This window comes from Protobothrops mucrosquamatus, unplaced genomic scaffold, assembly GCF_001527695.2.
Source record: "Protobothrops mucrosquamatus isolate PMUCROS unplaced genomic scaffold, P.Mucros_1.0 scaffold_69, whole genome shotgun sequence".
In the NCBI taxonomy this organism is placed as follows: domain Eukaryota; kingdom Metazoa; phylum Chordata; class Lepidosauria; order Squamata; family Viperidae; genus Protobothrops; species Protobothrops mucrosquamatus.
The window spans coordinates 417,103-442,442 of NW_015386145.1; the positions used below are offsets into that span (position 1 = coordinate 417,103).

The window sequence follows — 25,340 nt, forward strand, 5'->3', positions numbered from 1 at the left end:
ATTTAGACCGTCATGTAGCTCCAATATGTTAATATACTGTAATAGAAACATGGGATGCACTTTTTAAGATAAGGTTCTTTTCTTAAAAAAAAAAAAAGGAGAAATAGCTAAGTTTGCAATAAAAATAGTGCCAAGCACAGTCTGATGTAACTGGAAAAAAAATGGTAGACCTATAACTTTTATATGATATCATTCTGTAATAAGAATTCTGTAATTGCACTTAGAATTATCTAAAGGCAAAACTTACATCTGGAATATTCTTGAAGCCATACAACAGAAATTTAGTAAAGGATACAATAATTCATATCAACAGAAAACAAAACTTGTCACAATATGGCAAAAATGATGGGTGATCAGTTGGTCCCAATTTAATTTATAACATAGCAAAATGCTTGTGGTGTGCCCAACACAGTACAACAAATCCAAATAAAATGCCTGAAATTCTGATGTCTGTTTTAAATAACATCCACTTTAAAATACTAATTTTTAAACAATGCTATAATATCTTTGGCATCATGTCAGTTCTAAATCAACGTTTTGCCATGAATTCATTCCTGGCCCAGAAAAAAGGAGCAAATCTGATTTTGATTGTGGCACACAGGACTTATTTTTGCATTCAGCGTTCAACAATGCCAATTATATCTGACAGGCCAGCTGTTAGTCCAGTTTTCAGAAGTAACTCCAGTCCAGAACCACAAAAATGATGTCAATGGTGGTATCTGGCTAACCTCGCCTGGCCTCCAAAACTGCACAGCATCATGCCCAGCTGGTACCCGGCGGGAAGATCAGCAATGACTCTGGATGAGGATGCCACCCTCCCCCTGCCACCACCACCCCAAGAGCAACTGGCAAGCCATCCCAAAGATGCTTTTTCCACAAGGCAACTGGACTTTCTTGTTTTTCTTTAAAGATGTTTTGCTTCTCATCCAAGAAGCTTCTTCAGCTCTGACTGGGGAATGGAAGGATTTATATTCCTTGCAGACAGCTGGTCATTTGCATTCTTTTAACGAGTCGTTGAGGCCCCTTGGAGGTTTTTCTGTGTCCTCAGGGTCACTTGAGTAGTGCAAATGGGTGTGGAGCATTCTTGGAACTGCTGAAAGGACAGTGTTGTGGAACTGTGCTATATGCAGTATGTTTCTGTCCTGTGTCCCTTCACTTTTGAACCCAGGCACAGGCTGTGGGGATGAGTCTGAGTTGTCTGCAACTCAAACTGAAGTGCAAGTGGTCCTGTCATCTGCAATTTTTTTCCTGGAAATTCTTTCATACTCCTGCTCCATTTGAAGGGTGTTCATCTCAAAGTGCATAGCTAAATTTCTATGGAGATTCTCAGTCATCTAGGTCATGATTGTTCCAAAGGTGTTTTCAAGAGGCAACTAAATTTTGTTTTTCTTTGAAGCTGTTTCACTTCTCATCATGACTGAGAATCTCCATAGACATTTAGCTATGTGGGAGTATGAACAGATTTCCAGAAAAAAATTGCAGACTACAGGACTATTTGCACCTCAGCTTGAGTTGCAGTCATCATCCCCACAGCCTGTGCCTGTGTTCAACAGTGAAGGGACACAGGGCGGAAACATCCTGCAGATAGCACAACTCCACAGTACAGTCCTTTCAGTAGTTCCAAGAAGACTCCACACCTATTTGCACTATTCAGGTGACCTTGAGGACACAATTAAACCTCCAAGGGGCCTAAACGACTCTCTAAAAGAATGCAAATGACCAGCTGTCTGCAAAGAAATATAAATCCTTCCATTCCCCACCATCCAGTCAGAGCTGAAGAAGCTTTTTGGATGAGAAGCAAAACGTCTTCAAAGAAAAACAAGAAAGAAAAAGCACCTTTGAGAACCATGACCTGGATGACTGAGAATCTCCATAGATATTCCACTTTTAAAATAACATCCCTGAAACTGCATGGGTTTGTCTGAACTGAACTCAATTTGGTGGCATTCTTAGGTCCAGATGTTCCTGCAAGGCTTGTTGTGGGGGGATGTAGGGGTGGCTGGACTGCAGCTTTTCATTCGGACAACCTGGGATTGCGAGGAATTAGGAATTTAGCAGTGCAAATCACAGGAATGGCCATGAATGCTCCATTAAAAGTTAGACGAAAATTAGCCATCCTGAACTTTGAGGGGCTGCCACAAAGAGAAGAGGGAATCAACCTATTTTCCAAAGCACCTGAAAACGGGACAAGAAGCAACCGATGGAAACTAATCAAGGAGAGAAGCAACCTAGAACTAAGGAGAAATTTCCCGACAGAACAATCAACCAGTGGAACAACTTGCTTTCAGAAATTGTGGGTGCTTCATCACTCGAGGTTTAAGAAGAGACTGGACAACCACTTGTCTGAAATGATGTTAAGACTCCTGCTTGAGCAGTGGTTGGACTACAAGACCTCCAAGGCCCCTTCCAACTCTGTTATTCTGTTAACTTCACACTGGCAGGCTCTAGAGCAGTGGTTCTCAACCTGTGGGTCAGGACTCCATTTGGGGTCGATCGACCATTTCACGGGGGTCGCCAAGCAAGGCTGTCCGCCATTTTTTTTGTCCATTTTTTTCCCCTTTTCCGGCGGGTGCCTTACCTCCCTTGGGCTGGGCCAGCTGGTGGTCGGCCTGCTCCGTTTCTGCCGCTTGCCAGCTACGCCTCGGCCGGCGCAGGGGGCGGAACCACGCATGCATGGTGCTCCCGGGCAGGGAAAGTCCTCGACTTACGACCGGTTGGGTAGTCCTCGACTTATGACCGGTTTAGTCCTCAACTTACGACCGGTTTAGTCCTCAACTTACGACCAGTTGGGGTCGCGGCATTAAAAAGGTTGAGAACCACTGCTCTAGAGCTACACCGCGGATATTCACGATTAGCCCATTGCGGGACTCAGAATTGTCTAAACCAGTGTTTCTCAACCTTGACAATTTTAAGGCATGTGGACTTCAACTCCCAGAATTCCACAGCCAGCATCGCTGGCTGTGGAATTCTGGGAGTTGAAGTCCACATGCCTTAAAATTGTCCAGGTTGAGAAACACTGCAGAGTAGTTGTTTGCAGGACCATCTTATATTTCCCGTTTACAGTCGAATCGCGGGCGCCAGGTTGGGGAAAGCACTTCGGCCGCTTGGACTGGGCTACCCGCTCTTTGAATCGCGTCTTATTTAAACCCGAACCACGTCGCGCCGCAGCGCTGTGTCACCTTTTAGCCCCGCCCCAGGCCTGGCAAAAGCCCGCCCACTTCTGAGATGATTCCCCCTCCACCGCTCTCCCAGAAGCAGCTCCCGCGATGCGAGTTTGGGCTGAGTGCTTGCCGTAGTTACCGGGACGCGCATGCGCCGGCGGGAGCCGTGCTTCTGAAAGTGAAGGCGTTAAGGACGGACTTGAGTCTGTAGGGGTCAGAGAAGGCACTTCCTCCTGCTTGGTGTCGGGCGTGAGTGTCCGCGGCGGCCTCCTGCGCGGTTCTTCTGCTTTCCTGCCCTTTGGGGGACGCTGGGTTTAGTTCGACACTGGGACGGTCCACAAAGAAGAGTCTAGGGCAGGGGTAGGCAACCTTGGCTCTTTTATGACTCGTGGACTTCAACTCCCAGAATTCCTGAGCCAGCTTGGCTGGCTCAGGAATTCTGGGAGTTGAAGTCCACGAGTCATAAAAGAGCCAAGGTTGCCTACCCCTGGTCTAGGGACACCCTTTGCGCTCTGGCTGTGGCGGTGCAGTTGATGGTCTGGTGGGACCCTGGCAGCGGGCGGGGGAAATTAGTTGGGGCGTCCGTCTATTTTGGGGTCCTCTCCAGATGCAGCAGAATCACTCTGGGTGGGAACTGGGAGCAATGAGACCAAAAGGATAAGATGATTTTTTTGGCTTACGACTTAATTTCTTCTCTCCGTTGCGGTCGGTTAACCGTGAATTACGGCGTACTGGCCCATGCCAATCCTGCAGATTATAGATTTATTTGTAAACCACGATTAAGGAAGCTACGGCTGTCGCCAGGATTGTAATGCAGGAAGTGGGGAGGGACCGTATTTGCTGAACGGATTGCTGCATTTTGGATGACTAGCGGAATAAAAATGTCAGCGGGTTAACTCTGTACACGTGAGTCCTTGTCACGCTGGCAATTAACACCAGCTCCCAAAGTGTTAAGATTTGAAATTTCATCCTGCAGATGTGGAAAGAAAAGATGCGTTGTGCATCCATATTAGGAGTCTGCAAAGCTTTAGAAGGCGATGCTTTGTGTCTACTAACTAATTGTCTTATTGTTAAAGCAGCCACTTTATGCATAGAGTTGCGTTTCTGCTGCAGAAACTGCTTCCATCTGTTTCTGCTGCACCTATACATATAGTAACAGCTGCTTACACCTTCTGGAGCCTTGCAGCTTGATTGCTTTAATTTGAAAAGTGGCGCTTTATGAATTTTGCCCTGTTACTGAAAATCTCTTTAAAAACCTTTATAGAGCCCTAGGCCAGTGGTTCTCAACCTTTTTAATGCCGCGACCCCAACCGGTCGTAAGTCGAGGACTAAACCGGTCGTAAGTTGAGGGCTACCCAACCAGTTGTAAGTCGAGGACTTTCCCTGCCTGGGAGCGCCGCGCATGTGTGGTTCCGTCCCCTGCGCCGGCCGAGGCGTAGCTGGCAAGTGGCAGAGACGGAGCAGGCTGACCACCAGCTGGCCCAGCCCAAGGGAGGTAAGGCACCCGCCGGAAAAGGGGAAAAAAATGGTGGACAAAAAAAATGGCGGACAGCCTTGCTTGGCGACCCCCGTGAAATGGTCGATCGACCCCAAATGGGGTCCCGACCCACAGGTTGAGAACCACTGCCCTAGCCTATACTACATATTATGTATCTCTAACAAATAAAACAATTTCCAAAGAAATTAGATCTATAAAAATGCATTTCTGTGATAGAGAACACTTTGTGGTTGCACTTCTTGTTCTTGTTAATATTGTGATCATAATAGCAAAGCCTTAATTTCCCTTTCTGTTTTAGGAGAAAGCTTCAATATGTCTTCTAATTTGTTGCCCAAGCCACGAATGAGAGATCTCCTGGGAAGACTTGCAAGAAGGAATTTTCTGATGGGAGTTACTTTAGTATCAGGAAGCTTTTTTTTCCTGGAGGTTAGGATTTCTTGTATTAAAACTCAATATAAACCAGATTTTTTTTCATTCTTAAGTGTCATTCTTATATATTTAGGCAAGTCTTGCAAAATTACAAATAGCCCTTGTTTAATGACTGTTTGGTCAGCCTCTGTTTGCAGTTACGATGGTGCTGAACAAATGGTAGTTATAGCCAGTACTTGAAGCTATGACTGTTGCAATGCTCTCATGTCACATGTTCAAAATTTGAGTGCTTAACAACCTGGCCAGATTTACAATCGCAGGGTCTGCTTCAACTCCCCCCACTCTATCACCATCTCTGCCCTTTTGGCTTCTGCACTTTGCTGCCACCTACTTTTGCTGCTGCTTCCAGGGTGACCATTGTCATGTTCTTCCTCTTTGGCCGGGGTGGTGGTGGTGGTATCGGTGCTGGGCTTGCCACCACTATCTCCTTGGCTGCCAGTCTGAAAACAAGGTGGGCATAAAACTTGGTGTGTCTCAGGGCTCTGCAGATCAGGTCTTTGCCATGACCCTTCTGCAGGGTACAGAAATAGAACTTAGATCTTCATGATTTAAGCTTTGTTTCTGCTCTCTGAAGAAGAATGTCAGTTTCCTTCAGCCAGCAGCTCTTTCAGTTAGTCCCCAGAGATGAGAGGGAGTCTTTTTGGCAGGTGGCAGCAGCTTGTAACCTTCCCTGCTGTTTGACTTTCTGGGAAAACCGGCAGAGGAGATTGTAAATGGCAATAACATGATTGTAAGGCATTTGACAACTGATTGTATGTGTGAACAGGTTTTCAAGTGCCCAAAATGCATTCAAGTGACTGCAGGAGGTGGGGGTGTGTGATATTTTATGCCAGCTGGAAGTGCTTTGTGAGTTATATAGCACCATTTCTGAGACCATAAGTACAAATGGTCTTGTAAGTTGAGGACTACCTATACAAGACTTCAATTTCTAAGCAGTGGTGTCATGTGTTTTGTTTAATGGCTGCTTCGTTTAGCAAGGAGAATTCCAGTCCCAATTAGGGTCATTAAGCAAGTCCCAGGTAAATAGGTACAGAATTGTAGTCTTAATGGTGTACACCTTTTTCATCAATTGCATCACTGTTTTCTCAACGTTTTGTAAACAATTTAAGCTGCCCATGAGTGCACTGTTTTCATAGATCTTGCTCTCATTTTAAAAAAATGTTTTTGTTCAGTATTTAATTGAGTTGCTTGTTTTAAAGCCTTGTAATGGTAACTTTTTTCTCTTTAGTATTTTTTCATTCAAGCAAAGCAAAATAAATACAGAGATTTCTACAAAACATTTGACTTCATGAAAGACTTTGAGGACAAGAAAAAAGCAGGCGTGTTTCAAAGTGTGCAGCCCTAATGACATCTAATAATCATAAGTAAGCAATTGTTCAGCTTATGTTTTAATAATTCAAGGGAATGTTTCTTTTAAGCTAGATTAAATAGTGTAGCATAGCAATTAAAGTGCTGACATTGAGTGAGACACAGGTTCAAGTTCTCCCTAACTAGAAGCCAGCTGGTTGATCTTGGGCCACGCATTCTCTCTCTGTCCTGACCCAGGAAGTCAAAATACTTTCTGGGAGAAAGCAGTGGGAGACCACTGAATTGATTTGTGGGTTGGGTGGATTAAATCACTTTCACATTGTTAGCAAAGAAATGGCACAGACCTGTTACTAGTGCATATTGAAATACAAAATACAGGTTTGTAATTCAGCTAAAGCAAAGTAAAATCAGATAAGTAGATTTATTTGTTTTAACTGAAGTCACTCCTCTGATTCTTTGTCCATTGATGATGATGTACTTTTTAAAATTCTAATGTTCATGTGCTTTCTTGGAAAAATGTAGCCAGTTTCACTGCTGCTAATTTTTAGCAGATTTCAAATCATGCTGTTAGAAGCTTTACTATTAAAGCACAAGCTGGCTAATTATGTTCACAGTGGCATTTCATCATATGAACATATTTTAGGGTTATAAGCCTTTGGGCTTCATAAAAACTAATATTTTTTAAGTAACTTAGATAAAATGATATTTTGCATATCATTTTCAAAATGGGAGAATAGATTCTAGATTCTTAATAACGTATTTTTTTTCTTTTTCAGAACTTCCTTTTGGAGACAAAATAACCGAATATTGTGATCAATAACGATCACCTTCAGTGCTGGTCCTGCTATATTGTGCTCATTAAATGAAAACTATCTCAGAGTGTGTCTTGGCTTCTTTCAGTTAGTAGCAATCAAAGCTCACAAAGTACTGCAGTGTTTCATCATCATCAGAATTGGAAGGGACCTTAGAGGTCTTCTAGTCCAACTCCCTGCTCCTCGGACAATGTGCTAGGCTGAAATAGTAGAAATCTTTAAGTTTTCTTTCTAAAATAAAACACTGAGAGGAGAGGGTGTGTCAAATCTAAGGGAAAACAGGGAAAATTTGGATATTGGGATCTTTTAGCTTCCTTTCAGTAGCAGTTAAGTGGCAGTGCTGGCAGTTGGAAGCAATTTTTTTCTCTCCTTTTGTAGCTTCTGCTTTGCAGAGAAGTGGGCAAAAAGGAGAAATGAAGACTGGGCTGTTTTCAGTGTCCATGTGAAGGTCAAGTGTGTGGCATCCACATTTTACATTTACCATTATAATTTTTTTCTCAGAACATTTATTGAGTTGAGTACCTTGCGGATAGAACACAAAAACAGGATTATTTTTCTTTTGTGATAACATAAATGTTTTAAAAATTGTTGTTATTCACAAGAGTTCACTTTGTAACATGTTATGGAAACGTGCTGCATAGCTGTGGGCAGGCAGATGCAAATGGCTGCTTTATGCTCCAAGAGTTGTGCTACAGCAGACTACTAGTTTATCTAAGTTAGCAGTAGTTCTACCAAGGCCCATTCAGAAATTTAGGGACACTATAGGTTTATTTTTGAGATATTGGCATATTGCACCCTTCTTGAACATTTTGATAAGTAATATATGTATATTATTTTTATACAAGTAATTAGTAAAAGGATTTTGTTGAACTGGTTGCTTGCTTCTCGATCCAAAATTTGTTCTTATTAGATATTGCTGGATTTTTTTTCACCAAGGCTTTAATTTTTCAGTAGTTGCCTGCTGTTACTCTTCAATCTGCTAAAACTTTGGGTTGCTCTTAGCAATATGCTGTCTTTTTAAGAGATTCTGGTGTTAGTCTGACCATAAGAGGGAAAGAAAAAACTAGCAAGCAAATGAACTTGTGATAAAAAAAATCTATGTTGATAAAGCATCCAGATAATTCTGTCAGACATTGGTCCATCTAGCCCAGAATTGTTGCTTTCTGAGATAAAAATTATCAAGCATTTTATGACAAATAACATATTTCCTGAGTTGAACATGGCTACTTTAAGGCAGGTACATCTCTGAATACTCACTGAATTTTTAAGAACTTTTCAAGTACATTAGAAGCTCTGTTATTGTTGAAGACATTGAGGAGTCTGGTAAGGAAATATCCAAATGATGACTGAGTGACTCACGGGTTGTCTAGTCCTTATGTAAAAGTGTGATTGAGTGGGAACTCTGGCCCAAGTCGTCTCTCCCTGAGCAGGAAGGCCCTCTAAGGATCATTTATGGAGGTAAACATACAGTGTGCAAAAATAGTATAGAACCTAATTATTTAATGCTTTCAGTCTTCAGATTTATACACTGCAATCTTTAGAATAATACTTTATAGTTAAATATAATTACATGTATGTTAAATCTAGTGTGATTATACTGATAGTTGAGTTACCCAACAATGCAATATGTTTATGATAGAAGCACAATTTGTGTCTCAGATTTCCTAATCCACAGCATGGATGCCATAGAGCAGACATGTCAAACACAAGGCCCAGGGGCCGGATGCAGCCCACAAAGTGGTTTCATGTGGCCCGCGAAGCCATCCTGGAAATGGAACGGCCCCCGCCGGGTGCCAATGTACAATTTTGTGGTGGCCATCTATGCTGAAACGCATTCAGTCTTAGCTCCACAAGGCCGTCTAGAAACAGCGAGGAACCAGCCCCTGCTGCGTCGGCCCCGCCCCCTGGGTGCATGCTGGGTAGGTGTCACCCTTTGTGAGGAATGAAGAAATGGACCATGCCTTGGCGCTTGCCCCGGTCCCACCCCCTTCACCAGAGACCTTCAGATCTGTCCCACTCCTGCCCAGCCCCCCACAGGCACCCTTGATGCGAACGATGTAGAACACCATGCCCACCCAGTAGACCACACCCACTCCATCCACGCCCACCCAGTAGGCTGCACCCACCCTGGCCATACCCCCCCGGCCCCCCCGAGGGCAACCACAATGCTGATGCGGCCCTCAATGAAATTGAGTTTGACACCCCTGCCATAGAGATTCTAGGATTCACCATCATGATAATAAATATCCAAGGGACTGCATAGCTTGCTATGAACTGCGTGGCATGGGAATGGTCTTTAAAGATGACCTTGTTTTTTGAGGTCTCTTGCAGGTCAAGGAGGACATTTTTCTGTGTTGCTCCCAAGTCATATTCTCAGGCAAGCCACTCGGCTTCTATTCTTTCTGCTTTTAGTGAACAAAAGATATTTTTCTTTAGTCAAGTGTTTTCTGCCTTGATTGCGATCGTTAACATTTTCAGATTGTAAAATAACAGGTTTTTCCAAAAAAATAATAATTGTTAGCTGCCCAAAATGTGTGCTGGGCAGGAAAGTGATATTTAAGTTATATAAATAAATATTCAAATATGATTAGCCATGCAACTAATTAGAATCTTAAAAGTCAGTTGCAGTATAGGTGGTGTTCAGAGCTTACAGGGGGGATAAATCTCAGGGAGGTTTAAAAAAGCAACTTCCTACAGTGGAACCAATAGCTATTGTCAGAACTGTAGCTAGGTCAGCAGTTTAATTGGATTTGTAAAGCAATTACTACTATAATTTAGAAGAGCTTTAAACAAATTTGTTTGCTTCACTCTGGCTATAACTTGTCCTGTTTGTGCTAGTTTATTATTTTGGCATTTTATAAATGCATTTCTTTTGAATCAAATTGCTATAACAGTACTGTCAACAGACAAAGTGGCAATATAACTCTTTATTTCTCATGAAAGATTCAATTATAAAATACAATAGTTTAAAGCAGTGTAAGTAAACAATGACTAGTCACATAAACATTTAACAAAGGCTGTACCTAGTTTGTACTTAGGATAAACCTAGTTTTCAAAGGCTGAATATGTTAAAAATGGAACCCATAAGATGTGACAAAATCAAAAGAGCTTTCAAAATCTCTGTGCCTAGAAATGTACTGGAAACATTAGTGAAAATTGGCTAACACATAGTTTAAATTCAGTACCTAACGTCAGCATAGTTTTGTAGTGCAGATTGGCCTTGGACAGATGAATGTTGAGTTTTTGCCTTGAAAAGCTGAGCAGGAGGTTAGAGTGGGGAGGAAAAGAAATGTTTAGGACCAAAAATGTTAAATAAAAATAGTCAAGAGCCCATCGCAAACACACTTTTTGAAACTAAAGCCTGCTGATCCCACTTCAATCTACATTTAAATCTAATAGCTGTTTTATGCTGGTGATTCTTCCACAGTTCAAAGTTGAAAACAGATGTTGAAAAGTCTATAGAAAAGATACATCTAAAAACATCCACTATTAATATACCAGAGCTCTCGGAAAAATTAGATCTGCACAACAAATGAGAAATCTGATAACTGATCCAGTATGGTCTAAAATGGTTTGGACCCATATCCATGAATTTTACTTTTTTTCCTGGGTGATGATTTAGTATAGAATTCTATGTTACAAGTATATATTTTTCTTAAGAATCTCCCATTTAACCTTCCAGTGCAAATGTAATTGCTGAATACTACAGCAATAATGAAACTAGGCACTAGTTTTACGGTTTACTGAGCCCTTTCCAGTGGATATATGGGTTTAACTTCAGACAATGGTGGGTAATGGGGCTATATGAGAACTGATACACTGGCTACTAATTTGGTCAGTTAAAAACTCAGATGCTTTTAGAGCATGGGTGTCAAACTCGATTGCGTCATTTTTTTTGCCTTTGTGGAGATGATGTGGGCTGGCCAACATGTGACGCATCTGGCCTGCGGGCCGCCCGTTTTACACCCCTGTTTTAGAGGAAACTACATCTCATAGTACTAAATAGCATTTTCAGTGATACACTGAATCTCTTATTTTATAGAAAACTATGAGACAAACAAGAGTTCAAGTTATGTATACTTCTTAAACATGGCTATATAGGCTTCCAGTCAGTCATGTATTTAGATGAGCCGTCCCTATAATGGCACCTACCTAAAATTGCTGCAACTACAGCTGTATGACTTGGAATTATGGGAACCCAAATTGTGTTTGCTGTGGTGCTCTAGTTTAATATGTTGATCAAAATGAAAATGTGTTAATAAGACCAAGGTGGCAATTGTTATGTTACTTGGATGTAACTCAATGGATCCTACTTTGAGTAATGCATCATGGGTCAGTTGATCATTTAAATTACCTTCTCATTTTTGGTATTCATGGCTAAACAAAAGTTGTAAAGCTTTAGATAATGCAAATTACTGGTCCCACATTAATAGTCCATAAGAACTCTTGCATAATTATACATTGTTAAAGAATTGCAATAGCACATACATTCAACAATCTTCGGAAAACATTGCTATCTTTTATGGTAAACAAGAAATCTCATAAATTAGTATTGTCACCAACTTGTTCTTCAAACTAAACAAAGGCACTAATTTATATTAAGGACTGAAATCCTGCAAAATCTCAGTCAATGAAAATTAACAGAATGGTCCAGAACCCTAGGTATCACAATTCCCTTAGCACACCTAAGTACTTCCAAACTGAATAGAAAAAATTATTTTGCTATAGGTTGGGCCAGTTGCAGTACAAATTTCAGCCCTGAGCAAGTTTTTAAAGCTAAGTTCTAAATTTGCTTGTAGTAACTGGCACCTCTTTAGAAAACGAAGAAAAAGACAAGAATATTATAATGTTCATTCTGTGCATTCTGTTAATCTTTACATATTAGACTTCCTATTAAAAAGAAAATAAATATTTTCACTGTCATCTTACAAGGTTGCCAATTTGTTTACTGACAGCTATATACAGTATATATATCTACGTAATTCTGTCTCATAAAGGAGACTACAGAATTCATCTCTAATGTACTGAGTGCAAAATAGATCATCTTTTTAATGTGCTAGTTCAATATCCCAGCACACTTAAGTTTAAACTCATCTGTTTTCATGTGGTGTGAAATGTAAAGTTCTTATTAGGCAACTGCATAGATAGTACTTTAAATCTGGAAACATTTCAGCAGAGTGTTTTCAGTTAAATCCTCTACTCAAAGCTTTATTTTTTACCATAGTAAATTTGCTGATGAATACATGAGCAAAAATGGGATTAACCAGGTATTGATAAGTCTTTAATGTTGCTGGAACCGGTTCGGCAGCTATGAGAGGTGCTGTGTTCTGTACAGACACAGGGACAGTAACCAAGTGGTAGGATGCTTTTGTAATGTAGTCAACAAGTCTGTTGTACTGTTGTTCGGACAACCTCTCTCTGTTTCCATCTGCCTGAAATCAGAGAACACAGATTTATTGAAATGGGCAGTGTATTGCTAATAATTTTTTTTAAAAAAATCATGATTGTTTTTAAAGACTACAAATAAAATAAGTCTGGAGCTTTACCTCCAGATCACAGGACACTCTCTGCTGTTTGAGCTGCACCTTCAACAAATTGCTTTGTTCACCATCTAGCAGGCATTCAATCTCTGTCACTGGGAATGCCTGTTGCTGTGTGTCTTCATCGATGCTAACCACAAACAGCACTTCTGAAGTAAGGAGTAAGCATCCTTCATGTTCTTGGCCTGATCCACTCACAATTATCACATCCAGGGCCATGAAGACCTCTGGTCTCCCCAGCGATTGAAGCATTTTCCTATTAAAAAAAAAAGGTTCAAGATGAACATGCATTCACCTGATAGTCAACATTTCTCAGTAAAGTTGCTGCTTTTTTTTTTCTAAAGAAGCAGTAGCATTACACAGAAACAAGAGTTTTGCAAAACTTGCTATGATTTTAAACCCCCAAAGAGGTCTTGTTTATTTTGTAATACTCTCAAACCTCCATCTTCTGCAGCCAAGCTGACCTAATTGATGGTCACAATCACATCTCCTTTGTCCAATTCATTTCTCATTCCAGCCCTGAATCCATTCCAAGGAATTGGAACTGGAAATTGGAACCAAACTGAGAATAAACTACTGTAGCAGTTATTTCTGGAGATGTCCAATAGTTGGGCAAAGGCAACTAAGTAATATCTTTCATAAACAAAGACAGGCTCGCATCAGATTTCCAAAGCTCAAAGGACAGCTGGTTTTCAGAGAGGGCCTCTGCTGAACTTTATGTTTAGCATTCCTAAATATTCTGCTGTAAGTCAGCCTTTTGCTCCGTTAGCTTGAGCAGGAGCCAGAATCTATTAATCAACACTTGGGGTATAGAAATGAGTCAGTATCCAGATAATTTACCAGACATATTTGACGTGGCTGTTTGGGGCCTGTTCAGCATGTTGATCACTTGAAGGACAGCGCTGTTTAGGATGCTGGGAAAGTCCAGCCCCATGCAAAATACCTGTGGTGATAAAAGTGAGGCAGTTTTGGGTTTTTGTTTTTACAGGGTGGGAAAATAGAAACATGTTGCAATGATGTCATGTTCTTAAACAGTCCATAAAATTGTGCAGATCCAAAGTGATGTCACATCTTTGGACGCTCTAGTGGAGATAATTCATTCAATATTAGAACACAATAATCATGCACTTAACCATAATGGATTTTAGCATTAGCTAGAAATAAACAAAAGATGGATCATCAGTCACATACTGGCAATTAGGGAAAAATCAAATGTTCTTGTGAGCCATAGATTTAGAAAGGGATTGCACAAGTTAGTTAAGAATGTAGGCATATCAGTTCAAGACCACGGTTAACTTTCTTGCTTAATATTCACATTCTTTCATGAGTATCTCACAATTAGCAAACATCAGCAGGTAAATTTGCCCTTGATACTGCCATTTCAACATAAATTACTTAATTACTGTTAAATATGAAAACCAAATGTTATGAATTCTCTTGGGGCATCTGAATTTTGAGAAGTGTCTTGTATTACAGCAGAGATCTGTAGAGCTACTCCTCTTCCTGTTTGCCCTGATCAGAAGAGAACAAAGGGGGTGACTTACTGTAGCAGGTTGCTTTCTGATGGCTGGTACATTTTTAATATGTAAAGGGCATGGCCCTTATGCTGAGAAATGACAGAGTGTCAATAACTGGATGATTTACTTAAAAGATAAATGTTTTATATCTGGGATTAAAACTGGGGTGCATCTTAGAGGATAGCAGAATTTCTGGATAGGGAGAGAGCTGAGCACTAATGCATCAAACATTTCTGCATCAGGGTAAAATTTATAAAACAAATACCAAATAAATAATGCACTGGTGTTGTTCAGAAAGAATTAACTTTAATATTGAACATACACTAACTCCTAGTAATGCTCAAAAGATACATTCCAGTTGTAATAATTAGCTGATTGAGATTTTTCAGCATTATTGCAAATGAGATAGTCATTGGCAGATGGAAAAGTAGAACATGTGATTACTTCTGTGTGGTCTTGTCTCCCCCATAAGGCATAAGCCCATTTGCCCATTAGTCACAACAAAGATACTGCTCCATGCACTTCCATTTATTATGGAAAAGACTCAGTTCTCCCAGCCAATAGACACAAAATATAGAAATACAGCTGTCAGACTCTACAACACTCTGTCGTTAATTCTATGCACTCAGGGCAATGTTGCATTGCAAACCCCTTTTCAAATGGAGGAAAAAAGAGAGTTGCAAAAGAACTTGATATTGTTTTGGAGAGATTGTTGTTCAAAGAACAACAACAACAATAAAAGCTGTCTTCTGAGTTCTACAAACAGTTGGCTCTGCTAAAGTTGCTCTCTAGTTTCAAGCCACTGTTTGCAGTAAAGTGCATCTTTCCATTATTTTGGGTTACTTCTCAGTTGCCAACTTTTTTAAAAAAAATCTAAAATCTATGTAACATGGAACATCTCTTACACTAACTTCCAACTTTTTTCTTTCTCTAGTTTTCCTAGAATCGAAGTTTTATGTACAATAAACTTCCAATTTCTCAACAACATCCGATACACATATTGGATAAACAATTATGTGAGAAAACAGCCACACACAACAGTTTCATATGTTGTTCCTCCAAAACGTCTCCAGAGAATTAGGAAATTCTTGGAAATTCTTGGATGTGTATTAGCGGGCATATGATGAAGACAAACAGTTGTAACTGGCTTCTTTTGGCTTCTTTTAAAGCTTTTAGAGCTGATGAAGAAGATGCAGAAAAACCTGTGAGAGTAATCTTTGAATGACACATACCCCCATTTCTTCAAGGGGTCTGCTTGAAACATAGGCCTCTAATTTTACCATTTGTCCTAATAGGATCTCCAAGATCTTTTTAAAAGCATGGAGGAGCAGAACAGAGTGGTTGGGTGCAAAATAATACCTAAAGGTTTAGTTAATGGAAATAAAAAAGATGGCCAGCATAAGTGGTTAGTGATTCATCTCAAGGAGGAAGATGCTATATGAGTAATCACATTATAGCAATAACATCTACAGTGTTTGCAATTCTTGGAGACAATCTAAGATATCATTAATGGAATATTGACACATCTGGGCCTGGCTCAGAGAAAGTGAGCATACTTTATATGCAGTGGTATCAAATGACCTGGTGGGAAAATTCAGAAAGCATCTTATTTTTTTAAGCAGTAAGTCTGGAAGCAGAAATAACAGCTGGCAACCGATTTGTATTATGGTTAGCAAGACAAAAGTGTGATCTTGGTTTAAATGGGCACTTAGTTTTCCTTAGTCCATAACAAACTGTGTGAGATCATCTGGGCTTTGTAGAATATCCTCACTGAGGTAGGTAACACAACTAATCAGGAATTTATGACTTAAATTTGCTCTTTATATTTTAAGATGATTTAATCTGAGATAAATTCTCCACCTAAATTTGCTAGTTTTGCAATGCATTTTATATATAAATTAAAAAAACTGGGTAATGAGGACTAAGTATCTGAAATAGGAAAATAGCGTAATCTCAGTAAAAGAATGTGATGGTAGGAGGGAAATTTATATTTTAAATAAGATTTTAGTAATACTGTACATGCTACAATTAAAATAATACATGAAAACTACCAATGAATTTGCAACACGCCGAAGTCGTACATTTGCTCAAACCTACCGTAGCCAGTCTGTGAGACTAACTCAGCTGCTCCTCCAATAGGCTTAGCAAAAACTCCCATGATTCCTTTCCCCACACCAGAGATCACGCCCTTGGCTTTGTGTCCGGCTGAACCCTGGGCTTCTGATGTTTTCTGGAAATTCTGCATTGGCTGATCTACTATCCCAGCAATTGCACCTGTAATGAGTTTTCAAGTATTACAGAACGATATAATCTCAGAGCAAGATGAAATATTGATTTCTGAACACTTTTGCTTCATTTCATTTGAATATTATGCCATTTTGTCTAACACAGCAATAAGGAACTGACATTGGGTCCCTCTAATTCAGTGTAAGAAAATTTTTGCTAGTCTCATATAGCTTTTGAATAAATATCTCTTTTTTTCTAATATTTTCTATATATTTAATATAATTTATATATATATTTTATTTTTAAGTTTATTATTGTATGTTAGAGTTAAAGTATGTTAAATTTTGTTTGTATTATGAATGGATAGCTTACTTTAGACTTGGGATGTTATGTATTTATCCCTGTACTCAGTTCTGGGAAGTCCAGGGGGGGAGGGGGGAAGGGGATGAAGGGGTAGAATTATAAAAAAAAATTGGTGTATTTATAAATGTAATGTAAATGTAAATGTTTGTTTTTAAGAAGAGGAGATGATCGGCTAGTACCCCTAAACTGCATCCGAGGTGGTGGAAAAGAAGGTGATGGGATGTGTAGGATAGTTGGGAAGGAGGAGAGAGGAGAGGTAGTGGTCAAGAGGGGGAGGAAGGAGAGGGAAGTAGGTAGGAAGGTGGAGGGAGTATGGATTAAGGGGGGGGAACGCCGATTATTTCGGAATAGGCTTTTTATGTGTTTGTTTTTCTAATGAAATGCACCATATTTGTACTATTTGTTCATATTTTATTTCAAAAATTAATAAAAAATTTTAATAAAAAAAAAGAAAGAAAATTTCACTTAAGAGAGCCCAACGTTTTGAGCTGCTTCACAGATCTGGATTCCTGAGAGCATGTTATGGACCCTCACCCAAATTATTGCAGTGATGGATGTACCCAGTTACAAAACAGCTTACCAGAAAGCAAATTCAGGAAATGGTTCCCCAAGAACCATTCTAATGGTTCTGAATATCCCATATCAACCTTTATTTTTGTCTTCTTTCTGGGTAAGTGAACATACTTCCAAAGAAATCCCTGAGCTGTAGTTTCTATAATATTTGCTGAGATTGCCACAGAATTCAAAACATCATTGTAAATAAATAAACATTAAGCTTTGCAATATGCTGACTTCACATTTACTTCTTTAATTATTTTTTTTTAAAAAATCTAAAACCAAATTAAGAGGGGCATAGGATATGGAGCCTAAGATGTATCTAGGTAGATCTGTTATTTTGTTATACATGGGTACTATATTGGGGACTAGTAGATAAATATTAAAACTTGGTTTCACAGGTGTCTTTTAAACTTCCACAATTTTTCTAAATGAAGTTGTTGAATGGCAAAATCGAATATATTGTATAGATTTTGCTTCTAGATTTTGTGCTTGAGAGGGGGAAAAAATGAAACGTTGACTTTGGATTTTGCTGATAAGATAGGTTTGTTGCTATAGAAATGGTTAGTACACATTAGCATGGAAAAGTAAAAAGTTGAGGCTGCGATGTTATTTATCTTATTCTACTGTGCTAAAAAGAGTCAGCAGTCAATGTTGTTTCTTTCTGTGCCCCTCTTTTTCCTACACTTTTCCCCTTCCCTTTTTTCTCCCTCATTTTTACACTATTTTCATTTTCTTTTCTATTTTATATCTTGATAAACTTAATTTATGCTAACATAGCGAGATGTTAGACCACTATTTAAAGTAAATCTCACAAACCTTTAAGCCTTTCCTATGTCCACTATATCATTTTAACATGCCCTTATATTATAAAAATGCTCATAAACCAATGCAATCTCTAATATATTACTAAGTTTAGTAGAATTAGGCCTGGAGACTTTTGTTACTGTTTTTGTCAACACAATCATATTTTATTTTAATGTGTACAGGTCAAACGTTTACAAGTGCCTTAATGACCCCTCCAGTTTTCCATATCAACAGAGAACAGCAGTTTAAATCTTCCTAAACGTAAACAGGTATGTCAGGTGGGATGTTTCTTTGATCCTGAGTTTATTCAAGCTGTGCCATACCCCAGAGATGCCTCTAGCTGTTGTAACTTTGATGGATAATTTATTTGGATCTCACTAAATGGATAATGATTGAACAGGATGACGAGGTGTTACATTATGAATCTGAAGGGCTTATGCTGAAGGTCATCATTCAGTACAAAATGAATGAAAAACTAGCTGAAACTTCCAGATCTCTTTGTAAGCCCTCCAAATATGGGTAAGAGACACCTTTTTCATCCCATATGGATAACAATAACTATATTAGGGCCAACTGCTGTTCATTGTGCACATAAACAACAACAATAACAACCACAAATATTTGTGCATTAAATTATTAGGGCCTTTCGAGACAATAAAACTAATTGATAGGCAGAATCTCTACCCTCCACAAGACTCACAACTAGCCATTGCTCTCCGGTGGTTTCAGATTGTTCCTTGCATCCATCTTACAATCCACCCATGAATCCTGAGATGAGATGGAAATGTTTTTTCCTTCAACTGATAGATCATGATATTTTACAAAATTAAAGGAATGAGTGGTAAAAATTGTATTAAAATTGCTTTACTTTAGTGGCATTTTACTAAATATTTGAAATATATTCAGCTGTTCTTGAAATGAAACATTTTCCCCTTCTAGGCCGCATCACATTTTCTTTATATTCAAAAGTTATCCTTGATCCCTCTCTAGTTTGAACATGTGTATTTTGTGGCATAGATATGGCATTAGACAAGTACCCATCTTCAAAGGAAGATGCACGTTGTACTTGCAGAAGATGTTAAGTATCTCACATGTGCAAAGTAATCTTCATTATAACCATATTTTATTAATTTTTTATAATCACAAATCCTTAATATTTTATCAGCAACATGTTTCCTGGGCTCCAATATTTAGCTTACTAATACATGTTAAACTTAGAATTTGGGAAAGTCTAAACCCTCGTGGCCCTGAGGCATGCCACATTCTTTATCTGGCACTTTGTCTACTTAATGATTGCTTAAAGACCACAACCAGGACTGCCACGATTGCAGTCATTGAGTGAAACCATCACATGACATTTAATGACTGCTTTGCTCTATGACCAAGATTTTGGTCCCAAACGTTTTCATAAATCAAGCACCTGTGGCTTATTAACATTTTAAAACTTTGCTAGTGTTATAATTAATACAAGGTTTCTGGCAAATCACACTTAATGTACTATGCATTCTATACATTTCAGACGCTCTTTATTTGCTAGCAATTTCTGGACAAAAGAGTTTAGATAAAATAGGTGTGCCAATGCAACATGCCATCTGGGAAACAGATATACTAGCATCTTATGCTTCTCTCCCACTTCATATGTTCCTCTCCTTCAATAACAGCTGGAAAAATATTGTATTATTAAGTTCAAGATGTTTTTTTCCCATCTATCATAATGTTAGATTCCTAAATTTGCCTTGGTTTCAGAGATAACTCCAACAAACCTTAGAACATGCAACTAGAATGTTTCAAGGCTATCAGACAAACTCAATTATGACATCAGAGAAGGTAAACCAATGAAATATGGGAAGAAAAATAAATTGTTTGAAATCTCACACACCAGAGGAGACAGGTGAAAACAGAGATTGCAAGGAAATAGCAAATATTAACGGACCCATTGTTTACAGAATTGTTCACTCTGGCTGCGTTTGNGGGCGGAAGGTGATGAAGGGGTAGAATTATAAATTTTTTTTGGTGTATTTATAAATGTAATGTAAATGTAAATGTTTGTTTTTAAGAAGAGGAGATGATCGGCTAGTACCCCTAAACTGCATCCGAGGTGGTGGAAAAGAAGGTGATGGGATGTGTAGGATAGTTGGGAAGGTGGAAAGAGGAGAGATAGTGGTCAAGAGGGGGAGGAAGGAGAGGGAAGTAGGTAGGAAGGTGGAGGGAGTGTGGATGCAGGGGGGGGGAGAACACCGATTATTTCGGAATAGGCTTTTTATGTGTTTGTTTTTCTAATGAAATGCACCATATTTGTACTATTTGTTCATATTTTATTTGAAAAATTAATAAAAAAATTTAATAAAAAAGAAAAAGAAAAAAGAAAATTTTTGCTAGTCACATCTATTTCACTTAAGAGAGCCCAACGTTTTGAGCTGCTTCACAGATCTGGATGCCTGAGAGCATGTTATGGACCCTCACCCAAATTATTGCAGTGATGGATGTACCCAGTTACAAAACAGTTCACCAGAAAGCAAATTCAGGAAATGGTTCCCCAAGAACCATTCTAATGGTTCTGAATATCCCATATCAACCTTTATTTTTGTCGTCTTTCTGGGTAAGTGAACATACTTCCAAAGAAATCCCTGAGCTGTAGTTTCTATAATATTTGCTGAGATTGCCACAGAATACAAAACATCATTGCAAATAAACGTTAAGCTTTGCAACATGCTGACTTCACATTTACTTCTTTAATTTTTTTTTAAAAAAAATCTAAAACAAAATTAAGTGTGGCATAGGATATGGAGCCTAAGATGTATCTATGTCAGTGGTTCTCAACCTGTGGGTCGGGACCCCATTTGGGGTCAATCGACCATTTCATGGGGGTCGCCAAGCAAGGCTGTCCGCCATTTTTTTTGCCATTTTTTTGTCCGCCATTTTTTCCCCCTTTTCCAGCGGGTGCCTTACCTCCCTTGGGCTGGGCCAGCTGGTGATCGGCCTGCTCCGTCTCTGCCGCTTGCCAGCTACGCCTCGGCCGGCGCAGGGGGCGGAACCATGCATGCGCGGCGCTCCCGGGCAGGGAAAGTCCTCGACTTACGACCGGTTGGGTAGTCCTCGACTTATGACCGGTTTAGTCCTTGACTTACGACTGGTTTAGTCCTCAACTTACGACCAGTTGGGGTCGCGGCATTAAAAAGGTTGAGAACCACTGATCTATGTAGATCTGTTATTTTGTTATACATGGGTACTATATTGGGGACTAGTAGATAAATATTAAAACTTGGTTTCACAGGTGTCTTTTAAACTTCCACAATTTTTCTAAATGAAGTTGTTGAATGGCAAAATCGAATATATTGTATAGATTTTGCTTCTAGATTTTGTGCTTGAGAGGGGAAAAAAATGAAACGTTGACTTTGGATTTTGCTGATAAGATAGGTTTGTTGCTATAGAAAGGGTTAGTACACATTAGCATGGAAAAGTAAAAAGTTGAGGCTGCGATGTTATTTACCTTATTCTACTGCGCTAAAAAGAGTCGGCAGTCAATGTTGTTTCTTTCTTTGCCCCTCTTTTTCCTACACTTTTCCCCTTCCCTTTTTTCTCCCTCATTTTTACACTATTTTCATTTTCTTTTCTCTTTTATATCTTGATAAACTTAATTTATGCTAACATAGTGAGATGTTAGACCACTATTTAAAGTAAATCTCACAAACCTTTCAGCCTTTCCTATGTCCACTATATCATTTTAACATGCCCTTATATTGTAAAAATGCTCATAAACCAATGCAATCTCTAATATATTACTAAGTTTAGTAGAATTAGGCCTGGAGACTTTTGTTACTGTTTTTGTCAACACAATCATATTTTATTTTAATGTGTACAGGTCAAACGTTTACAAGTGCCTTAATGACCCCTCCAGTTTTCCATATCAACAGAGAACAGCAGTTTAAATCTTCCTAAACGTAAACAGGTATGTCAGGTGGGATGTTTCTTTGATCCTGAGTTTATTCAAGCTGTGCCATACCCCAGAGATGCCTCTAGCTGTTGTAACTTTGATGGATAATTTATTTGGATCTCACTAAATGGATAATGATTGAACAAGATGACGAGGTGTTACATTATGAATCTGAAGGGCTTATGCTGAAGGTCATCATTCAGTACAAAATGAATGAAAATACTAGCTGAAACTTCCAGATCTCTTTGTAAGCCCTCCAAATATGGGTAAGAGACACCTTTTTCATCCCATATGGATAACAATAACTATATTAGGGCCAACTGCTGTTCATTGTGCACATAAACAACAACAATAACAACCACAAATATTTTTGCATTAAATTATTAGGGCCTTTCGAGACAATAAAACTAATTGATAGGCAGAATCTCTACCCTCCACAAGACTCACAACTAGCCATTGCTCTCCGGTGGTTTCAGATTGTTCCTTGCATCCATCTTACAATCCACCCATGAATCCTGAGATGAGATGGAAATGTTTTTTCCTTCAACTGATAGATCATGATATTTTACAAAATTAAAGGAATGAGTGGTAAAAATTGTATTAAAATTGCTTTACTTTAGTGCCATTTTACTAAATATTTGAAATATATTCAGCTGTTCTTGAAATGAAACATTTCCCCCTTCTAGGCCGCATCACATTTTCTTTATATTCAAAAGTTATCCTTGATCCCTCTCTAGTTTGAACATGCGTTTTGTGGCATAGATATGGCATTAGACAAGTACCCATCTTCAAAGGAAGATGCACGTTGTACTTGCAGAAGATGTTAAGTATCTCACACGTGCACAGTAGTCTTCATTATAACCATATTTTATTAATTTTTTATAATCACAAATCCTTAATATTTTATCAGCAACATGTTACCTGGGCTCCAATATTTAGCTTACTAATACATGTTAAACTTAGAATTTGGGAAAGTCTAAACCCTCGTGGCCCTGAGGCATGCCACATTCTTTATCTGGCACTTTGTCTACTTAATGATTGCTTAAAGACCACAACCAGGACTGCCACGATTGCAGTCATTGAGTGAAACCATCACATGACATTTAATGACTACTTTGCTTTATGACCAAGATTTTGGTCCCAAAGGTTTTCATAAATCAAGCACCTGTGGCTTATTAACATTTTAAAACTTTGCTAGTGTTATAATTAATACAAGGTTTCTGGCAAATCACACTTAAATAATGTACTATGCATTCTATACATTTCAGACGCTCTTTATTTGCTAGCAATTTCTGGACAAAAGAGTTTAGATAAAATAGGTGTGCCAATGCAACATGCCATCTGGGAAACAGATATACTAGCATCTTATGCTTCTCTCCCACTTCATATGTTCCTCTCCTTCAATAACAGCTGGAAAAATATTGTATTATTAAGTTCAAGATGTTTTTTCCCATCTATCATAATGTTAGATTCCTAAATTTGCCTTGGTTTCAGAGATAACTCCAACAAACCTTAGAATATGCAACTAGAATGTTTCAAGGCTATCAGACAAACTCAATTATGACATCAGAGAAGGTAAACCAATGAAATATGGGAAGAAAAATAAATTGTTTGAAATCTCACACACCAGAGGAGACAGGTGAAAACAGAGATTGCAAGGAAATAGCAAATATTAACGGACCCATTGTTTACAGAATTGTTCACTCTGGCTGCGTTTGNATCATGCATCACAAATTTTCTTTTCAGGTGGTTGCCCATGGCTAAGATACAAAATGTTTTTTTTAAATATTCCTTGGATAGTAGTTTGTACATGATGCTTTTACCAAGGATTCTGCTTGTTAAGATTTCAAAGTGTAATGAAATCATCTTTGTAGACATTTTCTTTTAAGATATATCTTTCTTGGCAGATTAGGCTTCTTTAGCTCTCTCTCTCTCTCTCTCTCTCTCTCTCTCTCTCTCTCTCTCTCTCTCTCTCTCTCTCTCTCTCTCTCTCTCTGTGTGTGTGTGTGTGTGTGTGTGTGTCTGTATACACAGATATATGCAATATGTGTGTGTGTATGTATTTATATACACATATCTATCTATCTATCTATATATAAAACCAACTATACACACACACACACACAAGCACTCATACACACACATTTGCTGTAGGTTCTGTCATGCCGTAACATAATTTTCTATCATTTTAATCACTTTTCTATCATTTGAAATTTTCATTGGCAAATTATATTCCAGGTAGGTATATATATTGCCCTATTACATATATGATGATCCAGAATTTTAACAATTGCATGCTTTGCTGAATGTTATATTAATCTTGTTCATAAATAAAAAACAGTGAAAAATAACAAACCACAACATGATTTAATGTTATGTAGGAACTAGACCACTAACTGCATTTATACATCAAGTATAGTTTGTTTTGCTGAACTCAGAGCAAGTAAGCTGGTCTTTCTATTGAATAAAATCATACTGGCTTATTTGACCAATTCCTGATTTATCTTCCTACTTATTTTAGTGGTTCTTAACTTGTACCCTTTGAAGGTTGATTAGTATGAGACTAGGGAAGAGCATAAAAATAAAACAAGCATAAGCTAGGAAGGTACAAATTCTGATTTTAAAATAAAAAATATTGTTTAGTGTTCCCATTCACACATCATTCATATTATGATATTGTCATGTGTGGGTCAAACAAAGATTAAAAAATATGAAAGTAGGTTTAATTGGTCCCTTCCTTGTAATGTCAGTACAACATAAATTATGGCAATAATATATAATATCATAAAAATGTCCTTCTACTGGAGGGTAAATGAGGAAGCCATGAAATCGTCCATCTTATGGAACATTTCCCCCGCCCCCGAAGTTAATGTTCAGGAAGTCACTCCAGACCTGGTCATGTCACTAGGAGTGGGATCCCAAGGAATTGGCGATATTTTAAGGTAGCTCCCCTATTATGGATGATACATAGTTGCAATATTTACTCTTTCTACTTGTGGTTTGCATACTTAATTTTTTTAGCAATGGTTTAACTTTCAATAATGATTCTCTATTTTTAAATGATTGTTTCTATATTATTTATTTAATTTGATTGTTGTATGCTGCCCAGAGTCACTTCTTAAATTTAGCAAATTATTCTATTCTATTCTATTCTATTCTATTCTATTCTATTCTATTCTATTCTATTCTA

At 38.5% G+C, this 25,340-nt stretch overlaps 2 protein-coding genes across 2 annotated transcripts in view; one reads left to right on the forward strand and one right to left on the reverse strand.

Moving 5' to 3' along the window:
* Window positions 1–3,276: 3,276 nt before the first annotated feature.
* On the forward strand, window positions 3,277–6,451 carry LOC107285241 (cytochrome c oxidase subunit 6C). Its single transcript, XM_029283633.1, has 3 exons — window positions 3,277–3,410; window positions 4,958–5,085; window positions 6,317–6,451. Exons 2-3 carry the CDS (start codon window positions 4,972–4,974, stop codon window positions 6,431–6,433), a joined length of 231 nt encoding a protein of 76 aa, XP_029139466.1. The 5' UTR covers window positions 3,277–3,410; window positions 4,958–4,971; the 3' UTR covers window positions 6,434–6,451.
* Window positions 6,452–12,131: 5,680 nt separating this feature from the next.
* VPS13B (vacuolar protein sorting 13 homolog B) overlaps window positions 12,132–25,340 on the reverse strand; it is a 310,137-nt gene continuing 296,928 nt past the window's right edge. Inside the window, exons 60-63 of the mRNA XM_015813428.1 lie at window positions 16,363–16,539; window positions 13,589–13,691; window positions 12,755–13,004; window positions 12,132–12,640 (exon numbers count right to left, since the gene is read on the reverse strand). Coding sequence (XP_015668914.1) covers window positions 12,392–12,640; window positions 12,755–13,004; window positions 13,589–13,691; window positions 16,363–16,539 — 779 coding nt within the window. The 3' untranslated portion in view covers window positions 12,132–12,391. The remainder of the gene's footprint in view (window positions 12,641–12,754; window positions 13,005–13,588; window positions 13,692–16,362; window positions 16,540–25,340) is intronic.

Bases quoted from the DNA above. Each gene is read 5' to 3' on its own strand.
- LOC107285241 (XM_029283633.1), top strand. From the start codon at position 4,972: ATGTCTTCTAATTTGTTGCCCAAGCCACGAATGAGAGATCTCCTGGGA. The intron at 5,086-6,316 runs GTTAGGATTTCT...TTTTCTCTTTAG, and splicing joins GAAGCTTTTTTTTCCTGGAG to TATTTTTTCATTCAAGCAAA.